General features: G+C 54.0%; 13 protein-coding genes across 13 annotated transcripts; 6 read left to right on the top strand and 7 right to left on the bottom strand.

Moving 5' to 3' along the window:
* Nucleotides 1–395: 395 nt before the first annotated feature.
* BO72DRAFT_419258 (putative GABA permease (Uga4)) lies at nucleotides 396–2,530 on the bottom strand. Its single transcript, XM_040942656.1, has 7 exons — nucleotides 2,329–2,530; nucleotides 2,122–2,267; nucleotides 2,012–2,059; nucleotides 1,806–1,953; nucleotides 1,133–1,752; nucleotides 695–1,079; nucleotides 396–641 (listed from the first exon to the last, which is right to left on the bottom strand). The coding sequence occupies exons 1-7, from the start codon at nucleotides 2,414–2,416 to the stop codon at nucleotides 463–465; spliced, it is 1,614 nt and encodes a 537-aa protein (XP_040806286.1). The 5' UTR covers nucleotides 2,417–2,530; the 3' UTR covers nucleotides 396–462.
* A 722-nt stretch (nucleotides 2,531–3,252) lies between these two features.
* BO72DRAFT_443720 (uncharacterized protein) lies at nucleotides 3,253–4,522 on the top strand. The gene is made up of 2 exons (XM_040943642.1): nucleotides 3,253–3,378; nucleotides 3,431–4,522. The coding sequence occupies exons 1-2, from the start codon at nucleotides 3,298–3,300 to the stop codon at nucleotides 4,208–4,210; spliced, it is 861 nt and encodes a 286-aa protein (XP_040806287.1). The 5' UTR covers nucleotides 3,253–3,297; the 3' UTR covers nucleotides 4,211–4,522.
* BO72DRAFT_491338 (uncharacterized protein) lies at nucleotides 4,299–4,623 on the bottom strand (the record flags this gene model as incomplete). The annotated part of the gene is made up of 2 exons (XM_040948182.1): nucleotides 4,299–4,558; nucleotides 4,611–4,623. 2 exons carry the CDS (start codon nucleotides 4,621–4,623, stop codon nucleotides 4,299–4,301), a joined length of 273 nt encoding a protein of 90 aa, XP_040806288.1.
* Nucleotides 4,624–5,485: 862 nt separating this feature from the next.
* On the bottom strand, nucleotides 5,486–6,433 carry BO72DRAFT_443721 (uncharacterized protein). The gene has a single exon (XM_040943643.1). It carries the CDS (start codon nucleotides 6,153–6,155, stop codon nucleotides 5,583–5,585), a length of 573 nt encoding a protein of 190 aa, XP_040806289.1. The 5' UTR covers nucleotides 6,156–6,433; the 3' UTR covers nucleotides 5,486–5,582.
* A 905-nt stretch (nucleotides 6,434–7,338) lies between these two features.
* BO72DRAFT_491340 (lactonase family protein) lies at nucleotides 7,339–8,626 on the top strand (the record flags this gene model as incomplete). The annotated part of the gene is made up of 4 exons (XM_040948183.1): nucleotides 7,339–7,482; nucleotides 7,546–7,654; nucleotides 7,713–8,186; nucleotides 8,271–8,626. 4 exons carry the CDS (start codon nucleotides 7,339–7,341, stop codon nucleotides 8,624–8,626), a joined length of 1,083 nt encoding a protein of 360 aa, XP_040806290.1.
* Nucleotides 8,627–9,228: 602 nt separating this feature from the next.
* On the top strand, nucleotides 9,229–10,761 carry BO72DRAFT_394340 (putative catechol dioxygenase). Its single transcript, XM_040941965.1, has 2 exons — nucleotides 9,229–9,877; nucleotides 9,939–10,761. The coding sequence occupies exons 1-2, from the start codon at nucleotides 9,627–9,629 to the stop codon at nucleotides 10,621–10,623; spliced, it is 936 nt and encodes a 311-aa protein (XP_040806291.1). The 5' UTR covers nucleotides 9,229–9,626; the 3' UTR covers nucleotides 10,624–10,761.
* A 498-nt stretch (nucleotides 10,762–11,259) lies between these two features.
* BO72DRAFT_394343 (carboxymuconolactone decarboxylase family protein) lies at nucleotides 11,260–12,287 on the top strand. Its single transcript, XM_040941966.1, has 2 exons — nucleotides 11,260–11,293; nucleotides 11,363–12,287. The coding sequence occupies exon 2, from the start codon at nucleotides 11,379–11,381 to the stop codon at nucleotides 12,009–12,011; it is 633 nt and encodes a 210-aa protein (XP_040806292.1). The 5' UTR covers nucleotides 11,260–11,293; nucleotides 11,363–11,378; the 3' UTR covers nucleotides 12,012–12,287.
* On the bottom strand, nucleotides 12,249–15,221 carry BO72DRAFT_474009 (putative C6 transcription factor). The gene is made up of 4 exons (XM_040947234.1): nucleotides 14,312–15,221; nucleotides 12,628–14,241; nucleotides 12,493–12,576; nucleotides 12,249–12,439 (listed from the first exon to the last, which is right to left on the bottom strand). Exons 1-4 carry the CDS (start codon nucleotides 14,918–14,920, stop codon nucleotides 12,356–12,358), a joined length of 2,391 nt encoding a protein of 796 aa, XP_040806293.1. The 5' UTR covers nucleotides 14,921–15,221; the 3' UTR covers nucleotides 12,249–12,355.
* A 417-nt stretch (nucleotides 15,222–15,638) lies between these two features.
* BO72DRAFT_491344 (zinc-dependent alcohol dehydrogenase family protein) lies at nucleotides 15,639–16,889 on the bottom strand (the record flags this gene model as incomplete). Its single annotated transcript, XM_040948184.1, has 3 exons — nucleotides 15,639–16,120; nucleotides 16,219–16,677; nucleotides 16,751–16,889. The coding sequence occupies 3 exons, from the start codon at nucleotides 16,887–16,889 to the stop codon at nucleotides 15,639–15,641; spliced, it is 1,080 nt and encodes a 359-aa protein (XP_040806294.1).
* Nucleotides 16,890–17,119: 230 nt separating this feature from the next.
* Nucleotides 17,120–19,053, bottom strand: BO72DRAFT_86299 (putative MFS transporter). The gene is made up of 3 exons (XM_040950777.1): nucleotides 18,776–19,053; nucleotides 18,662–18,724; nucleotides 17,120–18,608 (listed from the first exon to the last, which is right to left on the bottom strand). Exons 1-3 carry the CDS (start codon nucleotides 18,966–18,968, stop codon nucleotides 17,350–17,352), a joined length of 1,515 nt encoding a protein of 504 aa, XP_040806295.1. The 5' UTR covers nucleotides 18,969–19,053; the 3' UTR covers nucleotides 17,120–17,349.
* A 593-nt stretch (nucleotides 19,054–19,646) lies between these two features.
* Nucleotides 19,647–21,767, bottom strand: BO72DRAFT_443727 (glutathione synthase). Its single transcript, XM_040943644.1, has 2 exons — nucleotides 21,042–21,767; nucleotides 19,647–20,922 (listed from the first exon to the last, which is right to left on the bottom strand). Exons 1-2 carry the CDS (start codon nucleotides 21,341–21,343, stop codon nucleotides 19,674–19,676), a joined length of 1,551 nt encoding a protein of 516 aa, XP_040806296.1. The 5' UTR covers nucleotides 21,344–21,767; the 3' UTR covers nucleotides 19,647–19,673.
* A 233-nt stretch (nucleotides 21,768–22,000) lies between these two features.
* Nucleotides 22,001–23,286, top strand: BO72DRAFT_474013 (sideroflexin family transporter). The gene is made up of 4 exons (XM_040947235.1): nucleotides 22,001–22,162; nucleotides 22,211–22,344; nucleotides 22,403–22,497; nucleotides 22,569–23,286. Exons 1-4 carry the CDS (start codon nucleotides 22,059–22,061, stop codon nucleotides 23,247–23,249), a joined length of 1,014 nt encoding a protein of 337 aa, XP_040806297.1. The 5' UTR covers nucleotides 22,001–22,058; the 3' UTR covers nucleotides 23,250–23,286.
* A 519-nt stretch (nucleotides 23,287–23,805) lies between these two features.
* Nucleotides 23,806–26,490, top strand: BO72DRAFT_86346 (AFI1/MesA family protein). The gene is made up of 3 exons (XM_040950780.1): nucleotides 23,806–24,546; nucleotides 24,609–24,669; nucleotides 24,726–26,490. Exons 1-3 carry the CDS (start codon nucleotides 23,927–23,929, stop codon nucleotides 26,385–26,387), a joined length of 2,343 nt encoding a protein of 780 aa, XP_040806298.1. The 5' UTR covers nucleotides 23,806–23,926; the 3' UTR covers nucleotides 26,388–26,490.
* Nucleotides 26,491–26,544: the final 54 nt, after the last annotated feature.

Below are 26,544 nucleotides of genomic sequence, written 5' to 3' on the forward strand. Positions count from 1 at the left end.
GAGTCAGCATGGAGTTGATGAAGTAGTGCCTCAGGCATCAGTCGGGGCTCGTCTTCCCAGTCAGGTCACAGTGCATCGAGCACAAGTGATGTCTGTTATTACAACGCTCAATTAGTCGAGGTAATTGGATCCCATGCCGGGAGAAGGTGGATACTGTATATGTAAGGATGCGTCATCATTATAAGCTCAGATGGCCGCGTTATGAAGTTCGCACGGATATATAACTATGCGCTGTATCATGACCGAGCAAGAACGCAAGACCGCGCCAGCAACGCCCATCTGTTGCAACCAAGCACCACCATTTCTTATTAAATTCGAATCGGATGAAGGACCGAGGTACTCCAAGATACTGGCTGCAAAACATATGACAAATTAGATATAGAAATGTCTAATTGCTCCAAATCTATGTTTCATCTATCCTTCATGTTTTTTAAAACACAGCTCTATATACCAGATCAAATGCTAGGCAGAAGGAGGGTCTTTGCTCCCTGGCCGGCTGCTGTCGTTCTCCACCCGAGAGTCAACCCCGTCAACAGTCATTTTGGGTCCAGTGTACCACTTGCGAGCAAACAGAAAGTAGTACGTCATGCAAGCGACCCAGACGAAGCCGTTAAGCACAATCGTGTAATTCATATCCGAAGCTATATCATCATCATTAGTCAGCCATCCTCGCTGGGAAGAGGGAGACACTCACGGCTCGGATTCGGGCCTGTGCTAGGGAACATTGACAAAATCAAACCGAAGATCAACCACACCACGGCCACGGTTGCGATCGGTCGACTGAACCACCCGGTGTAGAACTCGCCCGGACGGAACCGCTCCTTACCCCAGATCAACCGGCAAAGAATTGGGGTGCCCCAGGCAACGTAATTGCTGGCCACGAAGAGCGAGAAAAGCGCGTTGGCGGCGACGGAATTGATCAAACATAGTAAACCAAAGACAATGCAGACAGCTACGAAGCCGCACATCGCCCGTACCGGCTGATACTGAATGCGCTTGCTCACGTGGCGAAAGTAGTTTGAAAATGGCAGGGCGCCGTCTCGAGAGAACGCCCAGGCCTGTCGGGAAGCGGCGACAATCTATGTCTATTGTTAGAAGACGCACACCAAGCAAAGGCTTTCTCCAGACGTACCAAGCTCAGCCCGATCAAGAATTGGATCACGATCAGCACTCCCATGAACCCCAAGGCTCCTTTCTTGCCAAGCGCTGTGAAATAGACCTGCGCCATGGGCTGTCCGTATATGGAATCGTATGTTGTGCTAATATCCTGGTCCATCACGGCGGCAATGATACTCAGTACCAAGAATCCCAGCACGCATGCACAGCCCGATGACCAGACGATTCCTAGGGGCACGGCCTTCGCAGCATGTAAAGCTTCCTCACTCATGTGTACGCAAGAGTCGAAGAATCCAATGGACCAAATTGGGGCTAGAAATGCGAGGATGAAGGCCCATCCCTTCGGCCAGGTCGTCAAATTATCCACATGCCCGTAGACCCAGCTGCCAGGGTTGAGTGTCCCACCGTTAGCGACCTTGCCCACCGGCAGAGCAATGACAGTGGCAATAATAATGGCGATGTTGATGAAAATGCAAAATGTCTGGATCCGGGGCATGATGGGGCCCGTGTAAATGCCGCATAAGGCGTGAACAAGGATGAGGCCAACATATACACCGTAGATGACACCGTTCGAGGCTGACCACGCACCGTCGCGTGCTATAGAGACGCAGGCAAGAATCATGAGCGTAAGTGTGTCTGTCGTCCTGTAAGCGAATGTCTTGACTCATGGTTAACCCATATCTGCTCACAGTCTACCGAACACATCCCCCCGACTAGCCCCATGGTGTTGCTGTATCCCACCAAAAAGCTTAATGCATTCTTATATTTGGGGCCTGCGAAGTAATGAGTCCACCAATATAACCCACCGGCTGTGGGCATAGCTGACGACATATCGGCCTGGAGCAAGATGGAGGCGTTAGCTGCGCTCCCAGCAACAATATCCCGGAGTGCATACTAATGCTAATCCTACGCAGAAGATGAAGAGACTTGCAACGAGCCAGCCCTAGGATAATTAGCGATTTCGGATCCTGCAATGAGCATGTCTCTCGAGTTGGGTGAAATTACCCATGTCATTGCCGCGGGACCAGCTGGTAAGTTGAAGGCGAGGGTGGACGCTATCGAGGGCACCAGACCCATGATACTAAATGCGACAGCGAAGATCTGGACCGTGGAGTATTGTCGACGAAGTTCCTGTTTGTATCCGAGGGTGGCTGAGGCATCGTGAGCCGATTGCTATCGGCATAATGAGGCGGCGAATTACGGAGTACTCACCAAGTAATTGTGAATCTCCGGGATCGGCCAGTCCGTCCGCACTAGACGTGGCGGACGAGGCCGTTGGAGAATGCTGCTTGCCTGCCATTGCTGAATGCTGTGGATGGTGAGCAAGCAGCTTCACTATGAGGAGGGGGGGTAAAGGGAAGAAGGGAAAATGAATATGGTGATGATGATGAAAGGAGCGACAGGAGAAGGCCCCCGTTATTTGAGGGGTCAGAGCTTGAACTTCCGGGGCACGGCAGGGAGAGGCAGGAGACGAAATGTATTAAAGTTTGCCAAGCAGCGGCGTACCCACGTACCCGTGGATGTCGAAGCCATTTTGTCTTGCCTCAAACTTCAGCTTTTCCATGCTCACTGGCAAATGGCGTATCTTAGTGAGATTTAGTGGTTGAGTAGTCTCCAGTTCCAGGGGCGTTGAATGGATTGAATGGAGTCGATGGCCTTTCTTCCCCACATAAGAGCTGGCATGGGCCTCCGATCGGCGGGTCTAGTCGCTTGCAAAGCAATGGTCGAAGTGGAACCGGATGCGATCTCCTCGAGCAATCTTCCAGTCATTGGAAAAGTGAGATTTCCAGGCACTAATTTAGCCAGGTTGTTGCAGAATGCAAATTGCTCGCGCCTGCAAACTAAATTAGTTCCTGCCGCACCACGGCTGGAATAGAGGTCAGTGCCACAGACTCGGGAACGTTAGGAAGCAGCCAGCCAGTTTGGTGCATTTGCCCGCGTCTGGTCTCTTTGTGGGATTGGCTTACTAGACAACTGGCTCGAAGAGTGATGATGTCAGCACTTGTGTAAATGGAACAAATGATTACATCAGCTATGCTACTGTGTGACTAACCACATATAGCTAGTGCTGGTTTTCACCATGGTTACTGTAACCCAATCCTTATCGTCAACAAACCCACCTCAGCCACTGCACCTTATCAGTTGATCCATTCTAGAACTATGCATCGAATTTAGCCCACCATGTCGTCCAGTGATAGCGACTCTAACGACACTGAATCACTTGCGTCTTCACTCCAGCCCACTGTGGTAGCTTATCCGGATGTGAGTCAACTTGACGCGTATCTCGTTAACGCAACGTTTCTCATAATTGCAGGAAGAAGTACTGTGTCTAGATCTCGAGGAAAATGACTATCTCTATCGAATCCGGAAGGGTAACCGCATAGTTTATGCGCGGATCTTCGATGGAGATGTTATTCCACCCGACTACAGAACGGATAGCTACCGAATCCTTCTGCACCTGCGGAAAGTCCCACGGTGGGAGGAAGAATGGACAACAATCACAGTGCGAAGGGGCGCTCACGGCCTTGAAAGCACTCTCGACGAATTCAAGCCCCATGGACTGAATCTCGCAAAGCTCGACGTTTCTACAGCTAAGTTTTACAATATCTCAGACCTGTCAACGGTTTTTCGGATCGGTGCTCGCGTGTTTCGAGTCAAGGGCGATGGCGAAATATGGATTCTAAAGATCGCGCAATTCAAACATGAGATTCGGTATCTGCAGCAGGAGGTCGCTATCTACTCCGAGCTCTCTGAATCCGGCTTTCCACTTGCCCCGCGCTTTATTGGGTATGCTTATGAGGATACAAGGGAACGGACCATCGGCTTTCTTATGGAGGATATTCCAGGGTATCCACCGGACATACGAAATCTTGAGGAGTGTACGAGGACAATTCGCCTACTGCATGCCTTCGGCTTTATTCATGGGGACACCAATAGATACAATTTTCTCATCACCGATAAGGGTGCCCATGTAATCGACTTTGAATCCACAGTTGCGCTAGCCGATGTCGACTCGGAAGCAGCTTCCAGGGAGGTAGATGTTCTTGAGGTCAATCTGAGGGATGAGTCTGGGAGAGGCAGAAAGCACGGATGACGACGTGATGTCTTTACGCGCTGATGGGTCAGACTTGTCTCATGGATTAATGAGGATCTGTACACTCACACAGCATCGTCATAGCTTCTCAGTCGCTATCCAGACACCAGCGGCATTTGTGTGACGACCATTTTGTATCAACATAGTCCAACTTCCCGCTGTGGCATCTCAAGTCTGGTTTTCCCTTATGTTTCTTGCACTTGATAAAACGTCCATCCTTCGAATGTCCGCACTCATAACGGACTTGCTCCTGAGTGCAGACGGCGTACGAGCGAGTCTCATTGCCAGTTGCAGTACCAGTTGCAGTACCAGTACCAGTACCTGTCCCAGTACCGGTCTTGGTAGACTCTATGCCGAAGTCAGTATATCCTCTGCTGCCTTTGAAACACAAGTGACTGACCTTTCTGCTCCATCTTCGAGTCGAAATGAGTAGTCTGAGATTGCTTATGAACAGATTGGAAGGAAGTGTAACAACCAATCAGACTGTGTACTTCGTGCTCTAGTGTTGATTGATGAAGAAGCGTGCAGGCAGAGGTGGAGAGTTGTATGCTCAGTTGGTAGATAGTCCTAGAGCAGAAACACAGCAATCAATTAGGATTGAATTGATACTCCAGGCACCGGTTCAGACCAGGGTGTCTGCCTCGCTATGCCCGTGTTACTCGGATGATAGAAGAGCAGTCCATCATGCTCTACATTTACATTGAGAGAACCACGGGAAGATCAAGTGAATGAAGAACCCTCCCTGGCCTCCAATCCTACAACACACATCGTCTAAAACTCAACCGATATGTTTAGTGAGGTCTTGTATGATTATATACTGATTCTCCCTGCTTTAGTCACTCGATCATAAATCCGACACGAGTATCTATATAGTATGATGTTTATATATTTCTCGAAAATCTTGGTGAATTGTAATGTTCGTGGCCAGGGAGGGAACATGAAGAGACAGATTCATTCTCCAATCCAGTATCTTGACATGGAAGCACAGTCCGGCACGATACTGCTAGTCACTGCTTGATTTACCTGTGATATGCAATATGTTGGTTTTTCCGAGTAATCCAGCCTACGTGATAAGGCCTTCACCTCTTGTTTACGTGAGGAGAACGTAGCTAGTTCCAACCACCAAGAACAAGCCAAGAACCCCCAAGAATCCAAGAAATCGTTCCATATCAGCCTACCTCTGAGCCCTCAATCGCTTACACATTTCATGTTGGGCGCTGTGCGCGAGCCCACTCAGTAGGTACTCCCATCTACCTAAGCTTCAGCAACGAGCAATTGAAATAGGATATGTGGGTTTGATTAGCGTAGTGTGTTATCAAAATACATCAAATGTGAACGCCTTATATTAACAGAGTTCAAGTCTTGAAAGCAATCATGCATCCCATACAGCCGCCTTCGCGCGTTCCTCTTCCTCCTTCGCCTTCGCGACTTCCTCGCGCTCTTTATTTCTCCGCTTGATCTCCTGCTCTTTCACCGCTCGATCGTATGCCCGCTGCTCTTCCGTGCGCTTCGGGGCTCGAATACCCAGTGCGCCTGCGATCATTCGGTTCGCTACCGCCGTCTGCTTCTCGGGCCGGCGGCCCGACACTGGAGATTTGGAGTCTGATGATCGGGGCATGGAGCCGGCGTTGCCGTAGGAGGGCCATGGCTGGTTTAAGGTTGTTTGCGGAGAGAGCGGGGTAGGGGGAGGGTCGAGAGGGTCTTCGGAGGCGCGGATTGACGGCGACAGCACAGGGTTGTTGTCCGGCTCGTCGGGCTCGGAGGCGCTCTCGTCTACCTCATCTTCCCAGGAATCTGCCACGGGGGCAGCTTTCTTCTTCTTGAGGGCGGAGTGGGGGAGTAATGACGGGCGCGCAATGTCTTTCACAGGACTTTTGGTGTTGAGAGCGAGCTCACGGAGAGAGGATTGGAGCTCCGAGGTCGCGGTAGCTACAGAGGTCGACATTGGAGAGATTAGCAAATCAGGTTATTAAGTACGTTACTTGGGAGAAGAGATATGCAAATGGAATTAGTGGAAACGCCAGAGGTAAAAGCTGGCTGGAGGTAGCACACGAGGGGTGGTGTGAAAGGTCGGTCGGAGCTTGGGAAGAGGGACGGAAATAAAAGGAACAAACCGTCGGAGTTGACACTGGTCTGGGCTGCCATGGCTTCGCACTGATGTCGTAGGTCTGATGAAACGGCAGCGATCAGTTGGAGTTAAGACCAGGGCTGTATAACAATCAGTACCATCAGTTGGATGGAAGCAGGGAAGGTGAGATCATGAATGGCATTAGTCGGGGAAGGGAACCCCGCCTTTGCGCTGCCCGCGGCAGCCTGATTGGCCTGGGGCAGCCACTGGAATTTTCCACTCCGTGTCTAAATGTCCATCACTCCGCCTTCCCTCCCGAAAACCTGGAGGAGGCATTTGTTGTTATCCTGATTAGGATATTGGTTACGTGCCCCGGGCCACAGCTCCTATTCCCACATGCATTTACCCGTTACATGAGGAGCTCTATCGCCTCCAACTGTATATCTGTGCACCCTTCGCCCCCTTCTCCCCCTTATTTCGCTCGGAGATCTGCAGTCCTTGGGGGCCCTGTTCCAGTCAACATTTGAAACAGTCTGCGTCACTAATGATCAATGATGTGTTGGGGAAGCTCAGTCCGCCTTGCCTTATGGGTAATAGGGCCGTGGTAGCGGTGGACAGGCTAGTGCTGGTGCTACTGTAGCTGAGGCCGAAGCTAGCCATTTTTAAGTGCTAAGCTAATGATGACTACCTAGGCTAATGTCTGAGCCTCGAGATTCCATCCAGATGCCTGAGGTGTCAATGCACGCAAGGTGCCGTAATCTTTTGCCGCTCCCCGCATTCATTGCTCTAGTCTGGCTTCGGCTGTCTCCAGATCCCGAGTCGGCGGTGCCTCGACTTTTTCCCTGCCGAACCAACGCTAGGAAATACTCTTCCCCCTCCTTCGAGTCCCAGAAGTGATGGTTCTATAATGCTCCGTCTCTGGTCGTCAATTCGAGCACCCTCCGTTTCAGCATCGTCCACCCTTCTCACGAGCTCTGCTGGTTCTTTCAGCGCTCAATTCTGTCATACTCCGACATATCGATTCTCCGCTTCCCTCTTCACTGCAACCCCACCTACGAAAATGAAGCACCATCTCATGGTCGGTACCTGGACCCCTCCAGGACGCATCTACACGGTCGCATTCGATGACGAAGCCTTGACCCTGGACTTGGTCAAGAAGACCGACATTCCCGAGGCGGAGCCTATCTCTTGGATGACTTTCTCGGTAAGCATGTTTTTGCCTGCCACCTTGATAGTTTGGCTCGGAAAACTAAGTCATTCTTAAAAGCACGACAAAAAAGCTATCTATGGCGCTGCTATGAAGAAGTGGAACAGCTTTGCTGTGAACAGTCCTACCGACATTGTCCACCAAGCTTCCCACCCCGTCGCTGGTCATGGTAAGGCATTGCTGCTCTGCTGCGTCTAAGCTTGCGAAATCTGATCTCCCTCCCGCAGAATTGGCTGCCAGCGCTGATACCAACACCCGTGCGATCTTCGTGCTCGCCGCGCACAAGCCCCCCTACAACGTCTACGGCAACCCCTTCTACAAATACGCCGGCTACGGCAATGTTTTCTCCACCAACGAGGATGGCAGCCTGCGCGAGAACATCCAGAATTACGAGTATGAGCCGAACACCGGCATCCACGGCATGGTCTTTGACCCCACGGAGACATATCTGTACTCGGCCGATCTGCAAGCCAACAAGATCTGGACACACAAGAAGGATGCTACCACGGGACAGCTGGAGTTGGTTGACTGCCTCGAGGCGCCCGCGCCGGGTGACCATCCCCGCTGGGTTGAAATGCACCCCAGCGGTAAATACCTCTATGTGTTGATGGAGGCGGGTAACCGACTTGGCGTGTACGTTATCGACGAGCGCACCCATAAGCCAGTCTTCACCCACATCACCTACCCATTGCTTCCTGGCGGTAAGTCTGAACCAGCCCCAAAACCACCGAGACTCGATATTTTACTATTCGAGGCTCTCTGAGATCGACACTAATTCAGCATAGGTCTTCCCCCGCGGAACAAGTACCGTGGTGATGTGACTTTCACCACCAAGAGCGGCAAGTATCTGTTCGCAACCACCCGCGGAAACTCCTTCGATATCACGGGGTACATCACAGCGTTCAAGCTGGGTCCCAGCGGAGAAATCGAGCGCCAGCTGTTCATTCACCCCACGTCGACCAGCGGCGGACACTCCAACGCCGTCAGTCCCTGCGATTTCAGCGACGAGTGGCTTGCTCTGTGTGACGACCAACTTGGTTTCGTCGAGATCTACCGCTTCCGCGACGAGAACCTTGCTCGCGTGGCTCGGGTTGATATCCCTGAGATGGGATTCGGCATGAACGCCATCTGGTATGATTAGAAATGCAGACAATAGCCTATAAAGTACATAGATAGATGATAATGAAGTCCAAGTCTAATTTTATTGCCTAAACAAAATGATTTACAAGCTGTCGCAAGCATGTCATGTGTTCGGTTGTGTTTTATCGAGTCGAGTCGAAAAGAACTTTGACTTTGTGAGCGCGTTGCAGTACTTGATCCGCATGGAAGTTGGCTTTCCCTCTGGCTATTCGATTTACTACCATGATTAGAAGCCGACTCCCCTGAGGCGAGTATGGTCAGATGTTTTTGTGCACCGCTCCGGCAGCTGGCGGACAAATTTTGCCTCATTATCCGCATCCGGCTCTGGAAAGTTTGGCACGTGCCGGACGGCAGACACTTCGGAGATGGTCACGTGAAAGAATCGGATCTGTGGTCGGGAAGGCCATTGGCCAATTAAAAGTCGAGCAATCACGATGAGGCCAGGAACCGCGGGCGAGCTGGGGGGGATTGACAACTCCGGGGAAGAAAATCACGGGGGCCAGAGTTGAGTCAGCCGAGTTGAGCTCTTAGCCGCGGGTACGAGCGGGTAAGAGCTCCCCCGGGATCACCAGCGCGCGATCGCAGCAACCACTCCCATCGAACGTTTTACCCATACAGCTGCAATTTTTAGCTACCCCCGGAGTGCCATTGACCACTATATCCCACCAAGAAGTAAATTCGGGATACTTTGATAAGATCCTACCGTCTTTCGGCTGACGATCCGACAGATGCGACCATGAATTGCACGATCAGGCCATCCTCCAAAGCATCGGCATGTGGGAACAGTGGTTTTACCGTTGCGCTTCCCCCCACATCCCCAAACGAGCCGAACGATTTGCCGTCACGGTCCGTATTCAGACTTGCCACGCCTGGCTGAACCGTGTATATAGACCCCTCGAGTGCTCCAGACTGTCGCTGAATTCTCTGACTCCCCATCTTCTCCATCCCCATCACCCAGCTTGTCTTTGAACAACTTCCTCCCCTCACACACAACCGCCAAAATGTCTGCCGAACCTCGCTGGGACCCCAACTTCACTCCCTATGTCGTCAACGCCATGGGCCCCAAGACTCCCGAGCGTGCTCGTGTGATTCTGGGCTCTCTGATCAAGCACATCCACGACTTCGCTCGTGAGGTCGAGCTCACTCCCGCCGAGTGGATGATGGGTGTTGAGTTCATCAACTCCATCGGCCAGATTAGCACTCCCATCCGCAACGAGTGCCACCGTATCTGCGATGTTATCGGTCTCGAGTCGTAAGTTTTTTTTTCCCGGACGTATCACATTTCGTCGCTGCAGTCAAACTGACCTCTCTAGCCTTGTCGACGAGATCGCCAACAAGATCGTCACCGAGCAGGGTCTCTCCCCCACCTCCAACGTCATCCTTGGACCCTTCTGGTCTCCCAACGCCCCCTTCCGTGAGCTCGGCGACAGCATCATCCAAAACCCCCTCCCTAACGGCCAGGTCACCTGGATGCACGGCCGCATCACCGACATGGAGACGGGCAAGCCCATTGTGGGCGCCGTCCTCGACATCTGGCAGGCGTCCGCCAACGCCATGTACGACTTCCAGGACCCCGAGCAGAGCGAGAACAACCTCCGCGGCAAGTTCCGCACCAACGAGAACGGCGAGTACTTCTGGTACTGCTACCACCCCACCGCCTACTCGCTGCCCACCGACGGACCCGCCGGTGTGCTCCTCAACCTCATGGACCGCTCCCCCTTCCGCCCCGCGCACATTCACCTCATGATTACCCACCCCGACTACGCCACCATCATCAACCAGCTCTACCCCTCCACCGATCCCTACCTTGACATCGACTCCGTGTTCGCCGTCAAGAACGATCTGATCGTCGAGTTCAAGCCCAAGACCGACGACCCCAAGGCCACCTTGGACCTGGAGTACAACGTCACGATGGCGCTCAAGAAGCACCACCCCAACCCCAACTCGGCTCCTCCCGTTTCCTCCTTCGAGCGCTTCAACAAGGGTCAGAAGTTGTAAAGCGACGCTGAGCGAGTGGATCCTGTGCAAAATGTCTTGTGTATATAAATTTTAGCGATTGTGGTTTTCTTTTTGAGATGAATACCTCGAATGTTTATTCCAGCCGATTGAAGTGGATCTTCTACAATAGAATTATTTTCAAATAACGTTGAACCATCCAACCTTGAACCCATCGAACCCTTGGTATACATACTGCCAGCAACGACCGCAGAGCAAGTCCAAGCGCGAAGCACTTTTTGAAATGGAAGAATACATACCACAAGATCCGGGAAAACCCGCCACACCCCTCCAGGATCCAGATCTACACACCAGTCATCAAAAGGGCAAATGTAAAAAAAAAAAAAAAAAAAAAGAAAATCCAGAGTAAAAAGATCGGGCCGAACACTCGGCAACGAGTGGGTACAACATGCCGAACGACGGCAGCTGGTCCTACCCGGCGGTGGCCCCCACCCCTCCCAAACAGGCTAGCCGTTCAGGCCATCCTCCCCCGCAATCACCCGCGTTTCCGGGTGGAAATGCATGTTCCCCCGCCGCCTGGCATATAACTTAACACCCGGCGCTACCCTTATCCATCCGCGCAGCCCACCTTCAACTGTCCAACCCAACATCAAGCCCTGCCCACGCAAACAACAACCTACAGTAGTACACCACAACAAAAAAAAAAAAAACAGTACGTCGCCCCCTCCTCCCCCTTTCCTTCAGATCCAACCTCACCTAAACTGACCCCCTACCCCCTCAGCTCCAAATCAACTAAAATGCGCCTCCCCTACGCCCCCGCAACCCCACCAGCCAACTCCCCGGCCAAAGTCAGCGAAATCTACGCCCGGATCGCGGCGCGCCGCTCGCCGCGGCCGCTCATCCCGCTCGACCTCTCCCTGCTGCACTCGCCGCCGGTCGCGGACGGGTGGAACAGCTTCCTGGGGGCGATCCGCACGGAGACCGTGATCGACCCGGGGCTGCTGGAGCTGGCCGTGTGCCGCGTGGCGGTGCTGACGGGCGCCGTGTACGAGTGGAACGCGCACGCGCCGCTCGCGCTGAAGGGCGGGGTGCAGGCGGCGGAGCTGCAGGCCGTGCGGGAGTTGGCCTCCACGGCGGAGGAGGATGCGCCGCCGGCGGCGCTCCGGGGAAGTGCGCTGAGTGGGAGGCAGCAGGCCGTTGTCAAGTATGCGGACGAGATGACGCTGCGCGTGTCGGTCAGGGAGGGGACGTTTGCGGCGCTGCGGGCGGATGGGGCGGGCGGGCTGAGTGACCGCGAGGTGGTGGAGTTGACGACGGGGGTGGCCGGGTATAATTGTGTGAGTAGGGTGCTGGTGGCGTTGGATGTGGGGGAGAATAATGCGCGGGAGATGAAGAGTGTGGAGGAGTTGGTGGAGGGGTTGAAGAATTAGATTTCTTGTTGGGATTCGCTTTTTCTGGTGGGGGTGGATGGGAGGGGAGCGATGTATATATGTGCTTTGGTTGAAAATGTGTCATTCGTTCTTGTTTCTAAGAGCTGAGTTGGTAGCTCGACCGAGACTGCTGTGGTGAGTGTTTGTGTTGCCTATACAGTTTACTTACAGGCAGTATGTCAAAATCGCAGGGGGTATGGATGCTAAGCGCCATATGGTATATATGTTCATTGAGAAGGGTAGTCGTGATGCTGATATCCATCATAAGAATAAACTAATTAAAAGGGTCATTATTGTTATGTGTACTACCCAGAACCCACCGCAAACCCCACCCCATCCCAGAACTAAAAGCTGGCAAAGAAATCTCGATCCCACAGCTCCGACACCCCGAAATCCGCCATGTCGAACAGGTTTCCGAAATCAAGCGGCTAAAACACTCGTCAGCATCCTGTCGTGTACACTCCCAGAGCAGGCAACTTACCGCATCCAGCCCGAACGAGGCAGGGTCAAAGGTGTCGATCGGGGCTGTAGCATCCAGCGACGGCAGACTGGTAGCGGTAGCGGGCTGCAAACAATTAGCAATGGAGACATTCAGAGTTGCCATTCATCAACTTACCATCGCGGAACTGCCCGTCTGGTCGCGGACCGCAGCCCACGGCGTCCCCCGCATCACTTGCTCGCACTGCCGCATGCAAACCACGACATCCTGCTCAATCACCTTCTGCGGGTCCTGCCCGTTGATCCGTGCCTTTACAGACGCCAACACCATGGTGAGAAAGAAAAATGCCTTGCAGCCCTTGCCGCTGGGACCCATCCGGCTGCCGAAGGTGTCGATCGTCCGCTGCACCGCCTGCAGCATCACTTCCTGCTGCGATCGGACGAGATCATTGAAGGATGTCAACGTACTGGACGGGCCCATGGGCAAGGACTGCGGGAGGCTGAACTCGCACGACTGCAGGTACAGCTCCACGCACACCGTCAGGGCCGCATGGAGGAACTCATCGCGGAACATCCCGCCGCTGAGATGCGCCAGCTGAGGCAGCGCCTGCTGCGCCTCCGTCGAGGGCTCGAGGTAAGAGAGCATCTGCAGCGCCGATTCCAGGCAGATTTTGCGCGAGTAGGAGAACTTCGGGGTCCGGAGGATGCTGAGGGCGAACGGACGGTTGAGCACGAGCAGCGATCGTCGCATCAAGAACACCAGCATGGACTGTGCGAAGGAAGGATCCTCACCGACCGGAGCGGATATGGCAGTTCCCATGCGATGGAATATGCCGGCCCCTTCTTGCATGGATTGATTTATCTCCTCGCTCAGGCGCAGTGCTTCGTCGTAGGAGAGGGTGAATTTCAGCGTGTTGATGGCTTTGGCGATGTGCACCCGCAGCGGCAGGGTCTGGTGCAGTAGAACCTGAAAGGTGCTGCGGGTGAAGGTTCCTAGATCCTTTGGCACAGGGTCGTCCGTCATGTCTTCCGTGAGTTGAGAGTCATCGAGGTTCGATGGGGCCTCGCAGTCGAATTCCTCCAGGTCGATGTTGGGCGGCATTCCCTTGTCGATTGACGATTGCAAGTCCAGCTCTACAATCGTGGCCCAGAGCCGGCGTCGCATCTCGGCCCAGAATTTGGTCATTTTGTGAAATCGGTAGGGACTCCGATGCAGGCCCATTGTCATCGCAATACGAATGAGGGAGCCGGAAGAGATCCAAACAATGTCCCCGTCGATAGCATCCGCTTGGCGCGCAATGAGAATCAGGCACTCGATCTGCAAGATATTGAAATCAATGGTCGAGCTGACCAGGGTCAAGGCAATCCAGGAGCGGACCCCCGCAATCCATTCTGCGGCGGCATCGTGCAGCTTTTCTCGACCATCGATCTTCGCCGTCGGACTAAGAAAGCAACTGCTGGCAGCCATCAGGGCTAGGAGTTTCGCAACGAAGCACCGGTCTCGTGGGCCCGACGCTGTCCAGTAAGCCTCATACTGCTCCAGGAAAGTCGGCACGTGTAAGATGCGGTAGGTCATCTCAAAGGTTGATAGGTACAGGTTCACCAGCTCGTCAGCAACATGGCGCGGCGGGACCATCTCCTCCAGATTCCAAGACTTGTTGCGGAAAGCTCGTTGGTGGTCCTGCCGCTCGCGGGCCCACATTTCTCCTTTGAAACTCTTGAAGTTCTTGTAGTCCGGATTGCGCTTCAAGCTACTGCGCTGCCCTCTCATGAAAACAGAGACATCATCGAACTACACAAGACAAGGTCAGGGACAGTCAATCACTCCAAAAGAGAGAGAAAAATAAGCGCAGCTCACTTACAAAGGCCAGAGTGACAGCCGAATGGCAGCGTCCACAGTAGCGCGTCCGACTCTTCTTCCCGCGGAAGCACGATCGCGATGAAAGCTCCTTGACGTCGTCCGTGAGGTTTTGGGCCTCTGGGGCGACGACGCGCCCCGCCGCCTCCGACGGAGCGTCATACCCCAGGCTCTCGGGGGTGTGGATGGGGCCCGTCTTGGAGAGCGCGGCCTCCAGGAACTGCACCCGGTTGCGCAGCTCGTGCAGCTCGTCGGAGCGCGCCTTGGGCTTGGTGATCTTGTTCGCCGACGACTGATGGTGCTTGGAGTCGAACACATACAACCCACCGTGAGCGGGACTGGCGCGACTGGTGGCGGCGGATGCCCGCGCACGTTCAGAGGGGGTATTCTCCCCACGCCGCGCGTCAGACTTGGGGGGTTGGTGTCCGACGTAGACGCATTGATCAGGGGTCTTGGACTTGAGGCATTGGCCGCATGGCAGCGCGCGGTCGCATTTCAGCTTGCGGCGCCGACAGATGGTGCAAGACAAGGGCGGTCTGCGCCGCCGGGCGGGCGATTTCGCCGGCGAGGTTGGGCCGGATGGGTCGGGCTGAAGCAGAGGATCTCCATCCATGGCAGTGCTTTGCGGAGAAAGGGGGTCTGGGAATAAGATGAGAGAGAAATGAGATGAGATGAGATGAGATGAGACTAAGCTTGACCCCCGCGTGATTGCGCTAACTAGTAGCCCCGGAAAGTTCTTATGTATCTCCGTCAAGAGGCGGACTGCAGTAGTGAGCTGTCAGTCTCCAAACAGAGGATGAGCTGCGCTGGAAGTTGTCGACGGACATCCTCTATGTCAACATGAGTCAATGCGTTTGAATGATCTGCACCACGTTTCCTTAACCAAGCTTGGTGCGTTTTCTGGTGGATGAGATTAAATGTTCGATAATGATGAGAAACCGAGCCAGCGCAGACTGAAAGTCGTTTGCTCGCAGTTTTCGGAGTTGCCGTACTAGGCATCTCCGAGGAGCCGTCGGACGTACTCCTTTCGGTTAGCGCAGTGCCATAAGGCTGTATGCATTTTTGCCAGATGATTGTGAACACTTTTGATTTGAGCATAACTTATATTGTACAGCACATTTCAAGATGCAGCTGCCTTGAAGCGTGTTGCAAATAAAAACAATTAATGCCTTCCTACAGACAGCAAGCCAGGAAGTCAGGATTCCGCTATCTCCAGATTCCCGTCAAGAATCCTACTCATAAACGCACTCCTTAGGCAACAGTAGACCGGCAAAGCTAGTACACACTCACAAGCTTACACCACCCTCATTCTCATCATACGTACAAACTCTTCATTGAGATGCCCCAACAACATCAATCACCACCTTCCCAAAGTGCGCGCCACTCTCCACAAACTCGAAGGCCTCCCGCGCCTGCGCAAACCCAAACACGCGGTTCACGACCGGCTGGATCTGGTGCTTCTCATAGAACTCGACCATCCTCTCAAACTCATCCCTGGGCCCATTGATAATCCCCTGCAGCGTCACATTCCGCCGGAGGGTCAACAGGTTGACGTTGACCCGATCCTCCGGCTCATCCATCTTCCCCGAGACGTACCCGATGCAGTTGATCAACCCGCCAAAGGCAATACACTCGAAGCTCTTCCGCAGCGTCTTCGCGCCCCCGGTCTCAAGGATGATATCCACGCCATTCCCCTCGGTGAAGCGATTAACCTCATCCTCCCAGTCAGGCGTGGTCCGGTAATTTATCGTAAAGTCGGCTCCGAGGGCTTTCGCCTGTTCGAGCTTGGCATTCGACGAGGAGGTCACAATAACTTGAGGGATTGGCCACAGTTAGCACACACACACACAGACACAGACGCCTATACACCCCGCGGCCCGACCTGACGAAACCCTTCAGAAAAAAACTCACCTCTAGCCCCCCACGCCTTCGCAATCTGCAACCCCGCCACCGCCACCCCACCCGTGCCCTGCACCAACACGACCTTCCGGCTCACATCCTCTCCCTTCTCCACCGCCGCCCGCAAGCGACCCTGCACGCTCATCCACGCCGTGACGCTGGCGATCGGCAACGTGGCACCCTCGGCATCCCGCATGTACCGGGGCGCCCGGACGAGCGCCTGCTCCGGGAAGACGCGGTGCGTCGCCAGCACGCCGGGGAGCGGGTGGCCCATGCCCCGGGCGAGCATCTGCGGCGTGACCTGGCCCGTGAGGTGATCCGGCAGGAAGGTGGAGAGGACGCGGTCGCCGGCGCGCCAGCGCGAGACCGACGGGCCGACCTGCGTCACGACGCCGCACATGTCCGAGCAGGGCACCGTGGCGGGCGTCTCCTGCGTGACGGATTTGTGGTGGTTGTATTCGCCCTTCGTGACTGCTCGTCGGATTGCATGGTTAGTTTCCATGGTATAGCTCCGGGGGGAATCGGTTTTATCGGAATCACTCACCCTCAATGTCGCGGTAATTGAGCGAGACCGCATGGATCTCGACGAGGACTTCATTGGGGCCTGGTGTGGGCTGCGGGGCGGTGGTTTGGCGCAGGCTCGCCAGGCCCGTTAGGAGGGTGGTCCATTGCTGGATGCTCATTTTGAGTTGCAGCTGATTTTGATCACGCTTCTCTAGAAGAAAAAGCAGACTGTCTGAAGTCAGAAGTGAGGAAAACCTGAAGAGTAGATGTCAATAAGGAATAAGAAGGAAAAGAAGGCAACAGAAACAGTTACGTTATCCTGGAAGACCTATAAGTCGATGTCATAAGGCCCCACTGTCCGTTTACAAATTATTAATCGACGGTTACGGTTACTGTTCCTGCTGGGTGGAGCTTATTTTGGGGCCCGAATTGGGGTACGGTACAGAGACCCTGCATGTCGGCTTTTTTTACTCGGATTGAATTCGCCAGTGCCGTTTTGTGGGTCGCTCTTCCAACGCCTATGATGTGCTAACCCTGAACTGGGGGCGATGGTGGGATGTGCATAACTTCATCATGGTCATTATGTTCAGCTAAACCAAAAACCTTCGACGTGACAGAATGAAATAATCCAAAAGGTTTTCACAAGAACCACCGAAACTCGACCGCGGCCGGCCCATCCCTCAGCCGTTCGGTGGGCACATCCTGCGCCCGCATCTTGACGCCCTCGCGGGCGTCGCGGCGGCGATTGTCCACCCACATGAAGATGCCCAGCGCCGCCGCCAGGACGGCGCCCGTCGCGCCGAACGCCGCGATGGTGACCAGCGCCGGCATGTACTTGGGCTTGTCCTGGGCGCGGAAGACGTTGCTGGCGACCAGCCCCATCAGGTTGGCCAGGGGCACGCCGATGCTGGTGAGCAGGACGCGGCGGCCCTCGTGGGCGACGTTGTTGTTGTACCAGGTGCTGAGCAGGACGCTGGGGGCCGAGGTGCCCCAGGTCATCATGAAGGTGGCGAAGTAGGCCACGTGGATCTGGGCCTCGACGTCGGTGATGGAGGCGTAGATCATGAAGCCCGTGAAAGTGAGCAGGAACCCCAGCACGATGAAGGGGGAGCGCAGGCGGGCGGCGTCGGACGCGAAGGCCAGCACGAGCAGCATCGCGGCGCCCGTCACGTTCGGGGCCACCGTGTAGAGGTTGGTCTTCACGGTGGAGTAGCCGAGGCGCTGGATGATCTGCGGCATGAAGAGGGAGACACCCTGCAGGGGGACGCCCAGGCAGATTTCGATGCCGAGGAAGGCGTAGGTTGACGGGTGCCGGAAGATCTGCAGCGCGTCGCGGAGATTGAAGGCTTCGTTCACAACGGCGGACGAGTCGACCTGGATGCGGTGATAGGCCAGTGCTTTCTCGTCGGGACTCAGGAACGTGGCTTCGCTGGCGGAGCGTGGGAGGTACCAGAATGCGAAGCAGGAGAAGAGGACCGTCACGCTGCCTTCGATAATGAAGAGGTACCGCCAGTTCGGGATGGTCGAGTTCTTGATCTGGAAGACGCCGAACGCGATGAGCCCCGAGAAGGCGTTCGCAATGTTCGAGGCGGCGTAGAAGATGGCGAGGCGGCGGGCGAGCTCGCCGCGGCGGTAGAAGGTTGTCAGGTAGTAGATGACCAGAGGGAAGAAAGCCGCTTCGGACATTCCCAGGAACCAGCGCAGCGTGAACATGCCGCCGAAGTTTCTGGCTGCGGAGGAGAGCAGCGTAAACGAGCCGAAGCTGAACATGAGGACGGGCAGGACCCGGGCTGGGCTAAAGCGCTTGCCCAGCATGGCGAAGGGCGGCGCGAAGATGACATAGGGTACGTAAAAGATGGAGAGCAGCAAGTTGTACTGATTCGGCTTGAAGTGCAGGTCTAGAGCCATTAGCACGGGTGTCTCCTATCGGAGTCAAAGAATGGTCTCCTACCCGTACTCATGCCATCCGTTTCGGCGTTACTGAGGTTGCCTTTGTCCAACGCATTGAAAAGATCTGGACCATACATCAGTGGGCGTAGCCTATGACTAGAGCTGATTGACCTACACATCAAAGCCAATACTGGCAGTAAACGCAGGTCAAATTTCCGACACAGCTGCCGTTCTGCCTGGTGATCTGTGACCCGGACGACATCCTCGATGATCCCCGTCTCAGTGGTGTAGTGGCTCGCCTTCACAGGCTCATCATGAACCGAGCTCGTCTTGGTGTCATGTGGACTCAAGCTGGAGCTGGATGCCATTATACTTCAGCCAGACGGGGGTGTGAGAATGAGGCAGTCACAAAACGTGCAAGAATGAGGGATTCGAGGAGTGAGAAGAAGGGAGGCGGAATTAGACGAGGTATGAGCCAGGATGGTAGAGACGCAAGGGGATCAATTTCTTAAGGAAACGGCGTCATCGACCCTTAGGTTTATACCAGAACCTTAGCATAGTATGTAACCCAGGGCTTATCAGCTGCCAAGGCAGACGAGGGATAAGATGTCACATTGTAAATGAACCAAGCTCGATCTTCCCAGGTTTTTCTCCGCATATTGGCTGGCCGGATGCAGTCAGGTTGCATTGTCGCGGCGGGCTTATCAGTTGCTATCAGTCAGTAGGCACAACCCTTGTCGATCTGCGATAACGGGCGTAGTCGGACCCCTTTATCAAGATCCCTGCAATTTGTTTTCGTGGCAAATCAATCGCTACTTAAGATTGACTAATTTGCAAGTCAAATTGATCGGAAACTCGCAATCACAATAAATTAAACCCAAGACTATGGCACACAAGATAGATTCAGTGGGGCTGTCGAAATCTAAGGTTGCAACGGGCCCCGTGTGACTTCCCCGCAAAGATCAGCGCCGACGTCACTACAAATCTCTTATAAGTACGTAGTATGGATCGGTGATTGGGGCCAGTGACAATGAGAATTTATAATGGTTTACATAGTCTAGTCGAGAATTGATCTAGTACAGAACAATGCTGTCCAAGCTGGAAAACCCCGTCGCGACGCCCCCCTCATTGACATCTCTCGCCTTGGTCCTCATCAGCCACCCACCTTGCTCATTCTGCACGATGTTACCGTTGGCTTGATCCCACAGAATGGTTCCATAGACACCAAGCTCTCCAATAACATGCCCACTGAGTACCTCCCCATCACTACGGAGCGCCACGTTCTTGGCCTCGGCAGGTGGATGAATAAGCTCCATTAGGATCCACCGCTTCCATTCGGTCTCGGGAATCGACCGCAGAAATTCAGGAATAGCATCCTTGTACACATTGTTTCCGCCGCCCTCACGCTGTGGCTTCAAGACGTGGTTCATGGCAGTTTCGAGGTTCAGAGCAAGCTTCTGCCCGCGGCCAGTGGACGAAAGGTCATATTGCGGAGCAAAAGTCGCTCTGACTCTCGAGATCGTGGCATCATCAGTGCCGGAAAGAAACTTGGCCAGGTGATCTGGTCCTTCCTGTTCGGCCAGAACCTGTTGGACGACCTTGCATCCAGCGAGTTGGTTGAGCACGGTGGGGCATTTGATAGCGGCAGAGCGCTCGAGGTGTGTCCGTGCTTGCCAATCACGCTCAGACTTGTAGTCGGTGGGCGCGTAGAAGCAACGGAGGTAGGCAGTCGTCACTTCGAACTGGGTACCACTGGAGTGTGGGGGCTGGTAGATAAGTGGCCTCGAGGGGTTCGAGTCGTGGATAAATGTGTGGTCGAGGATCTCGGAGCTAAGGACACGGAAGACAGGGATTTTGTGAGCCTTGGTCAATTCCCGGGAAAGAGCCAATTGATCGAAGATATTCCTCTCGTTCTCCTGGACGAGGAAGAGGATACAGGTGGGAAGAGCTGGAGTGGACTTGGAGGGTCCGTAGGCTACGTGGGCTGCAGCCAGACCTGCAGCCAAGGTCTCCACGGCAGGATTCTCGGGAGGTTGATTATTGTCCAGCAAAGGATGCGACGGGTAGGCGATTGGGTGGCCTGGTGGGGAATTGAGGAGCTCAGTGTGTAGAGATGTCACCAGAGATGACAAGCCGCCAAAGGACGAGGAAATTGTGTTGAACTCGACCTGTTTCAGGCTGGGGGAGCTGGCATCGGACGGGGTATGGGCCATGTAATCAGAACGGTAGAGGCCGAGCGATAAGTTTTGGGTATAGCCCTCTTCCTTGACTGCCAGATGGACTTTCCAGAGGTTTGAGATGAAATCGTCGACGTCAATCAGACTACATGCAGATATATTTAGTTGGGGTCATTTCGAATGCCAAAACACGGCCATCTTCGCATGTACGCAGAAATATGGGGTGCTAGTCTCATTCAAAGAGAAGCAGAAGCAGGCTCTTACTCTTCCATGATCTTCCCAATCCAGTCTTCGTCACATGTGATCGCAGCGTAGAGTTGATTGTATACGGTCTGAAGAGCTCTTGCTTCTTCAAAACAAGCCTTGGGAAAAAGACTAGGGAACAAGGTCACTGGCGCATTGGTCGCCAGTACTCCTTGAGGGTCATTCTCCTTCGCGACGAAGGTCGGCGAGGGCCGGACGACGAGACCATTTTGCGTGGCCCAGTCCTTGATTGTTTTCACCAGGAACTCCTTCTGTGCGGAATCCAAAGCTGGAGGATAGCTGGAGTAAACTGATTCTGTCATGGTCAAGAACTGATATAGTGAGAAAGCATATAAGGAAGGAAACAAGCAGTCAATTGATCTTCAACTGCTGTTTGAATTGAGGATCTGGAGGATCTTCCTCCGCGGGCAGAGGCACTGAGGGGCAATCTGAGGGGCATTATTAAGCAATGTGGGGAGATTGTTACCGCCTTCTACACCGCTAAGCGCGGAAAGCAAAAACTGACAGCAATATCACCCGTACCTGGAGTTTAGCGACCACCTGTTGGCTCCGTTGTGGTTGATCACCAGCCAGGAGATAAAGGCATTTTGTAGACGATGAATCCAACGCAAAAACGGTCTCTATTCAGCGACGGGGCTGCCTCGACTTTGTGATATCGAGTCGAATACTTTGACGGCGACAGACTGTATAAGATCTAGTGATCGACTTCACGATGGTCCAATCCAGTAAATGTACTATACCGTACTTCAAGACCGCCTACCATTCAGCCGGGTGATTGAATCTCAACTGGAATCGAGATAAGGTTTGCGGTGGCAAGATGTTCCTGGGCGATATCGGCAAATCACAACCCCATGCTAGATGGGTCTAGTGCTTATCGGCTCACCGCCCGGCATTGCACGTGAGGATCCTCGGCCCGGTCGTGATTTTCGCGCCTTTCAGGGACAAATCCCCAACATTTCTTTTCTCTCTCCGAGGCCCGTTTTCTTACCTGCTTGTCGAGCATCTCCGTGGTTCAAGATGTCCACCTCCCTTCCTGGCAACCGGGACCTCCCATCATCCCAGTATGATCTATCCACATACTGGGGTCGCGTGCGCCATGCGGCTGATCTTTCCGATCCGCGGTGAGTGAGTGTTGTCCCCGACAGGCGGTCTATAACTGACGAGCGTAGGATGATGTTCGTCTCTTCTGCTGGACTGGACAAGGCCAAACAGTTGGTTTCTGCTTACAAGCAGAACCATGTCCCTGCCATGACGTCCGAACTATGGCACGCTAAGAAGGTGGTTGACTCGACATTGCACCCCGGTAGCTACACCTCTTCGCCATTTCCATTCCTTCGCAGCCATTCAACTGACCGATCTAGACACCGGCGAGCCGGTCTTCCTCCCCTTCCGCATGTCCAGCTATGTCCTGTCCAACTTGGTCGTCACTGCGGGTATGCTTACGCCCGGTCTTCAGGTGCGTTCACCCTCTGTCATCTAATGCTAGCTCACCCCCGCCTTCTGACTCATCGGGATGCGATTGTCTAGACCACCGGAACCCTTCTCTGGCAAATCGCCAACCAGTCCCTTAATGTTGCCATCAACAACGCCAATGCGAACAAATCGACTCCGCTTTCTTATTCCCAGATGGCCAAATCCTACCTCATGGCCGTTTCCGCATCCTGCTCCGTCGCTCTCGGTCTCAACGCCCTCGTTCCCCGTCTCAAGGGCGTCTCCCCTAACACCAAGCTCCTTCTTGGTCGTCTGGTCCCATTCGCAGCTGTCTCCAGTGCCAGTGCGCTGAACGTCTTCCTCATGAGAGGCGAGGAGATTCGCCAGGGTATCGATGTGTACCCTGTCTTGTCTGAGGCCGAAAAGAAGAAGCGGGAGGAGACCGGCGAGCCTGTGCAGAGCTTGGGTAAGAGTAAGAAGGCCGCAACGATTGCGGTCGGAGAGACGGCTATCAGTCGGGTGCTGAACGCCACTCCGATCATGGTTGTGCCGCCATTGGTGCTGGTTAAGTTGGAGAAGACCGCGTGGCTGCAGGCGAGGCCAAAGATGGTGCTGCCGATCAATCTGGCATTGATCCTAGGTACCTCTTTGTTCGCATTGCCACTGGCGCTGGGTGCATTCCCTCAGCGACAGTCGATCAGTGCCAAGAACCTGGAAGAGGAGTTCTGGGGCCAGGGAGGCCAGGATGGGATGGTGGAGTTCAACCGCGGAATGTAGATCTGATCCGCGGGGGTGAAAATTGCATATAGATTAGATTTAGAGATATACTGTACTGTTCACAGTGTTATGAGCATGATACCATTGCATACCTGCCTCTGAATTCAACCATCCATTAATTACATCTGGAGACGAGACTGATACTCTAAAACTACAAGTAAAAAGTCATGGAAGACCGAAAGGATGGATTGTGGAGGAACAAACAAACAGTGCAAACTGACTCTTTCCGCCGCCTGCAGTGTCTCCGAGATCGTCACATGCGAGAAGCCACTGACTGACTGACTGCACTTGCACTGTAACTCCGCTTTTTCCCCCCCCTTTCCTTTTTCCCCCCCCTTTCCTTTTTCCCCCCTGAGTTTCTTCCGCGTCCCGCGCATGATAGATTCTATTCCCAACGCTTGTTTACTCGTTCCTTGTCAACCTAGCATCCTCTAGACTTCTCAATTGATCGTCGCAGTTTTGCACTATTCTTTCACAAGTCTCTTCCCCTGGTGGTCAGGGCTTCAGGGGATATGCCCCCTCTCCGCCGACTTCATTGAAGCTAAGCAGCGGTCGGTCGCCGCCGTGCTTCTCTCATCTGCCGGTTGTCCACCCTCGGCGGCCTTGACGACTTCACGCTCAACCTCGCACCACCTCGCTATTGTGCCTGCGTCATCCTCGATCATTCGACTTCGAAAATGAGCATCTCCTTGCCCTACCGCTCCGCCGACGATGCAGGCAATGGCCTCCCCCGACTTTCACCCGCCCCTTCCCTACTACACCATCGCACGCCCAGCAGTTCTCGCACATCTCTCCGCCAACCGTCGTTAGCCAATGTTCCAGCCACCGCCGCGTTATTCCCTAAACCCCGCCGATGCAAATCACAATACCCCCGGGACTCCTCAGAGCGGCATGTCGAGTACATTCTCGTTGCCTCCTTCCATATCGATCGCGGTCCGATCATGGAGCATCAGTATCCGACCGCGATCAGTGGAGATGAGAGCATGTTAGCGGAACTCATGCTGCCTGATCAAACACATGTCCGAAGCCAGGATTGGACGATATTCTTCCTGCATAAGGACACAAGCGCGGATGCTGATGATGATGCCTCGGTATCTAGCAAAAAGCAGAAAAAGAAGAAGAAGGGGAAGCGCAGGGTTGGAGATGAAGCTCAGTCGAGTGAAGGGGACAGTCGGGAGGATGACGAATCATTGGAGGAGGAAGATAGCAGTGATGAGGAGGAGGAAGGAGGTGAAGGCCCTCCTCTGATGTATGTGCTCAACCTGGTCAACACGAAACAAGACAACACAGTGAAGCGGTATGTGAACGCACTTTTACGTTCCCTTTCGTGGATAAGGTCCGGATATTGAACAACCACAGCGGCGCAGTCGTGAAGGCTATGGCAATCTGTACGCGACATTCTTTCCTTCATATCTACAAAGTGGGTCGCCCCCCAGTCAAGAATAGGTTGCAGTTGCACTGACACCCAACTCACAGCCATTATTGTTGCTAGCCCTGGAGGACTACTTCAAGAATCCATATCCCGAAACCCTCGCCACTTTATACAATGCTGTCAACAGCATGGACTTGTCGTTGATGCCGAGGCTATCACTTCTGGAAAGGCAGATCCTGCAGGCAAGCAATTGCAAAGATATGTTCATCGAGAAATTCGAACAAATGATACACCAACGGTCTTTAGAAGACGGCGCCCCGCCAGATGACGAGGACGATCCGCCGTCGCCGAAACGTCAGGCTCCCCTCCAATATACTCTTCCGCGCGACACCCACGAATTTGAATCTAGGGTTGTTTATAACGAGATCCCTATTCCGGTCAAGGTTCCCACGGTCATTTGGCCGGAGACTGTGGGCGACTTTTCTCTGATAAAGCTTATCCAAATCTTCTCCGCTCCACATAACACTTCACCTCAAGCCTTCCCCGTCCATCCGCACCTGACTACCAGTGGCCCTTTTACGCATCCTATCATTGTCCTCGTCAATGCAATGCTTACTCAAAAGAGAGTTATATTCTTGGGTCATAATCGACCGTCCGGTGAAGTCGCAGAAGCCGTGCTTGCCGCGTGTGCGATTGCGTCGGGCGGTGTATTGCGCGGTTTTACGCGACACGCCTTTCCTTACACGGATTTGACAAAAGTCGATGACCTGTTGAAGGTACCTGGGTTTATCGCCGGCGTCACAAATCCGACCTTCGCCAACCATCCTGAGTGGTGGGATCTACTTTGCGATCTCCCGACTGGTCGAATGAAGATCAGTAGCTATATCGAGCCTGCACCAGTGACGGAAGGACTACAATACTTCCAGCAGCAGGCTTCGTTACATCATTACCCGTCTAGCTCGAATACCGATCCCAGCGGGGATAATGTCTTCATGGAAGAGATCCAGCGAAGCATCACAAACCGTTACGGTGAGAACGCGATCCGGGCCAAATGGAGGGCGTACATCATGAAATTCACCCAAGTGGCCGCCGCTTTCGAGGAAATGGTCTACGGCGCATCGAATCTCTTCATCATTGGACCCAACGAAGAGCTTTCGCCAGAGAGCCCGAGCGGCGTTCAGGCTGACCCGCTGGATCCGACCACCCTCCGCGGCCATGGCTATGTCTGGCCCGATGAGGGCGCCAAGCAAAGGGAGCTGCTCGCCTCAGTCTCGCGCATCGAAGGATGGCGGACCACACGATCCTACTATTCGTTCATCCAGGACATCGCCGCCATGTACTATCCGGCCCGACCTATTCTGAAACCCGACCTACACCATCACCACAGCCGACTCCGCGCCTTGCGACTCTCTGCTGCCGACTCCGGCGCCATCTACGTCGCATTCGCGCACGCGGTCAAGGACTACGCGGGCATCTGCCAGCTCTTGACCATCACCCCGGAGAACCAAGCCGGACTCTTCTACCTCAGCATGGGGCTCTTCCACCCCTACCCACCGGTTCGCGAGGCGACAGTTGACCTGCTCGAGCGGATTGCTGCCCACCCTGCGGGGCGACATTTCTGGGCGCAGCTCAACCGGTTTGCGAAATTGGCGTTCTTCCGCATAAAACGCGACCGCGACGCCTCAGCACAGAGCCCCGCGGGGTTAGGCACCGGGTCCTTTGGCCCGCGGAGCTTAGTAGGTGTTGCGATGGGAGACACTGCATGAGTTTTGTGGACCTTTCGCAGCCTCACATGTAAACTCACAGGTTATGCCGGTGGGCCTTGCCCGTACTTATGTCACGACTATCCTATTTCCATCTTGTATATGTAGCTATGTTCAATTAGCTTATTCCTCTCTCCCTCCCAGTCTTATTACCTGGGTT

This window comes from Aspergillus fijiensis, assembly GCF_003184825.1.
Source record: "Aspergillus fijiensis CBS 313.89 unplaced genomic scaffold BO72scaffold_2, whole genome shotgun sequence".
Classification (NCBI taxonomy): Eukaryota; Fungi; Ascomycota; class Eurotiomycetes; order Eurotiales; family Aspergillaceae; genus Aspergillus; species Aspergillus fijiensis.